This window comes from Gossypium hirsutum, chromosome A09 (assembly GCF_007990345.1).
Source record: "Gossypium hirsutum isolate 1008001.06 chromosome A09, Gossypium_hirsutum_v2.1, whole genome shotgun sequence".
NCBI lineage: Eukaryota > Viridiplantae > Streptophyta > Magnoliopsida > Malvales > Malvaceae > Gossypium > Gossypium hirsutum.
The window spans coordinates 83,431,855-83,434,996 of record NC_053432.1 but is presented as its reverse complement, the minus strand read 5'-3'; the positions used below and the strand labels follow the sequence as shown (position 1 = coordinate 83,434,996).

The window sequence follows — 3,142 nt, the reverse complement described above, 5'->3', positions numbered from 1 at the left end:
ACGACAAAGCTAAGGCGGATATTTGGTATTGTGGGGGTGGTTTTTCTGTTTCAAGATGATAACTTGATGGCGATGTATAAGAAGATTTTTAGAGAGGAGATTTCAAGTGTCCGCCATGATTTTTTTTTATTTTTTATTTGGTGGGGGGGGGGAGTTCTCTGATAAAAGAAGAAAAGCTGGGGAGGGTGGCTTAAGATTTAATTTTTATTTGTTTTTTAATCTGGCATGAAAATTAGGTGGCTTTTAAAATATATTAGGTGGAAATTCAAGATTTGTTTAATTCCACGTCATTCCTCTGTTATGCTCTTAATGGAAAAGAAAAGAAAAAAACAAATTAGTGACGAATTTGTAACTTGAGTGACAAAAAGAAAATTTAACAATAATTTAATGAAATGTAGTTTATAAATATACATACGGCACAAAGGGGGAGGCTAAGAAAATTCAGTCCAAATTACAATCTTTTCTTTTCATCAATCTCTTTTGCTATTAGAACCCCCCTTCCCCCGGTTTTATTTTCTTCTTGAGTGCTCAAAGTAGAAAGTACAAAGAAGGTTTTAATTCTTTTTCTTTCTTCAGTGGCCAAAACAGGGAATTCATTATCGGCAAAAGGGAAAGAAAGCGTCAGGGGAAGAGCCATCTTCAATGGCTGAAACAGGGGAGTCATCATTAGCAAAAGAGAAAGAACCATCTTCAATGGCTGAAACAGGGGATTCACTGGCAGCTTCAGGGGAAGAACCATCTTCAATAGATGAAACAGGGGAGTCATCATTAGCAAAAGAAACAGAACCATATTCAATGGCTGAAACAGGGGAGTCACCGGCAGCGGCAGGGGAAGAACCATCTTCAATGACTGAAACAGGGGAGTCATTATTAGCAAAAGAGAAAGAACCATCTTCAATAGCTGAAACAGGGGAGTCACCGGCAGTGGCAGGGGAAGAACCATCTTCAATGGCTAAAACAGGGAAGTCATCATTAGCAACAGGGAAAGATCCATCTTCAATGGCTGAAACAGGGGAGTCACCAGCGGCAGCAGGGGAAGAACCATCTTCAATGACTGAAAAAGGGAAGTCACCAGCAGCAAACGGGAAAGAACAATCTTCAATGGCTGAAACAGGGGATTCATCATCATCAGTAACAGGGGAAGTAAGGGAATTAAAGAAAGAACTTCAAAGCGTTGTAAGAAAGATTCTTGAAGAAGATGATGATGATGACAATAGAATTGATACAATAGGCGAATCCATAAGAATCTTGTCTCGTTTAAGAGAGATGAAGTTGAATCAACCTGCTGTTATTGGAATGGATGATGATAAAGGTAAAGCAGTATTGCCACCTAAGCAAGACGGCGACTCTTCTATGTCATCTCCATCACTCGTCATGGGTAATCCCTTTGTTTCGGTTTCAAACCAGGTTAGGCTTTCTTGTTTCTTTAATGGGTTTTAATTGATTTCTTGTATTATCATTCCAGAAATGTTGTAATTCTTGAAGAATCTTTTATGGATGTTTATCAATTTTCAGGCGCTGAAGTGGATGAAATCGAATGAAGCTAAACTAAAAAGCCAAGAGATGATGGACGCGAGTCGACTTTTGGCAAACCTGCACCTTGAAAGGCTGTCTGGTTCATTTTCTGATAAGGTGAGGGCTGCTAGAGAGCTTAGCAAACTGACAAAGTCACAACCAGCATACAGGGCAATTTTTGCCGAGCTCCCGGACAGCATCACGAAATTACTCGGTCCGTTATTGTCCGAGGACTATTACGATCCCGAACTCGAGCAAGATTTGAGCTACAGAGTTTCCAAACTCAAAATGAAGCAAGATTTGATGGAAATAGTTTTAGACATTTCAACCGATGACAACAATAAGCAACATATGGCGGAACATCCTAGTGTCATCCCTTTGCTTGATCGCACTCTTTATACTGGAACCATGGAAACAACGAGAACTGCTGCAATGACTCTGGTATCGTTATTGTCACTCGAATCGAACAAGTTCATCATCGGAAAATCCACCATTCCCGCGGCTTTGCTTCGATTTGTAGACATAGAGGATGCTGCCGCAGCTATTCTCAGCCTCTGTACTGTACATGAGAACATAGCAAAGTTTAATAAATTAGGGGCAATCAAGGTTATGTCGCAGAAGATTGATGAAGGTATACTTGTTGATCAGCTATTGGCGATTCTTGCAGTTCTATCTTCACGTCAAGACGTCTTTTTTGAATATGAGGATGTTGATGCTTTCCGACGCTTGGTTGAGCACAGAAGAAATATCAGTTCCCAACGTGCTGAAAACACCGGCAGTGCTAGTGCCGCCATACCTTGCTTCACGCGTAGATGAAATTAAAGGGACTACTCTGTAAACATTTTCAGAACTAAGGGACCAAAAGGAAATAAAAACCTTTTCTAGCTTGATATGTCTTACTTGATGAAATAAAATCCCACGGGGAAACCATTCTTTTTACATTTGATTTCATTCTTCTTCTCAAACAGATTCAAATATTGTTTGCTTTGAATCTTCATTTTCAATTCCAATCGGCTTAAATTTAAAAGCTGACTAAAAAAATTAGGACCTAATCATAAAAAAAAATATTTTAATAGTTAAATTTATCATTATTTTATAATCATGCTAATTGATTTTCATAGTAAATGAGCTTTTGAGTGTTGATTTGAGCTTTAGTACTTTTTTCACAAGCAATTTCGAGCATAATTCCATTAATTAAATTAATTACTATAATCCTTATTTGAGGAAACGTTAAATTTGGATTTTAATGTTTATATTTTTTTGCTAATCTCGTTCTTATTCTTTCGTTTAGCTAAATTTGATAATTATTATTTTTAAAATAGTTAAATTATTTTTTTAGCGAAAATTTTGATTAAAACATTAAAGTTTTAGTGATATTAACATAATAACATACCGGTAGTCCACTTATACTTAATATTGACATGACATTATTTATTTTATATGTCATGTTAATAAATAATTTAAAAATAATAAAATATTTAATAATTAAAAAATCAAAATTAATATATATAAATTTTAAAAATATAAAAAAAGGAGCGACTATATATAAATTATCATACATACTGCACTATTTAAAAAATTAATATTTTAATCAATATTTTAATTAAAAAATAACAATTTAACTCAT

At 35.5% G+C, this 3,142-nt stretch overlaps 1 protein-coding gene across 1 annotated transcript; it reads left to right on the top strand.

Annotated features, from left to right (window-relative positions):
- Positions 1 to 355: 355 nt before the first annotated feature.
- Positions 356 to 2,454, top strand: LOC107930354 (U-box domain-containing protein 9-like). Its single transcript, XM_016861982.2, has 2 exons — positions 356 to 1,407; positions 1,516 to 2,454. The coding sequence occupies exons 1-2, from the start codon at positions 643 to 645 to the stop codon at positions 2,329 to 2,331; spliced, it is 1,581 nt and encodes a 526-aa protein (XP_016717471.2). The 5' UTR covers positions 356 to 642; the 3' UTR covers positions 2,332 to 2,454.
- The last annotated feature ends 688 nt before the right edge of the window (positions 2,455 to 3,142 follow it).

What these genes read in the sequence shown, in the direction of transcription:
- LOC107930354 (XM_016861982.2), top strand. Translation starts at nt 643, where the DNA reads ATGGCTGAAACAGGGGAGTCATCATTAGCAAAAGAGAAAGAACCATCT. An exon ending in TTGTTTCGGTTTCAAACCAG is followed by an intron (nt 1,408 to 1,515) that starts GTTAGGCTTTCT and finishes ATCAATTTTCAG; the next exon opens with GCGCTGAAGTGGATGAAATC.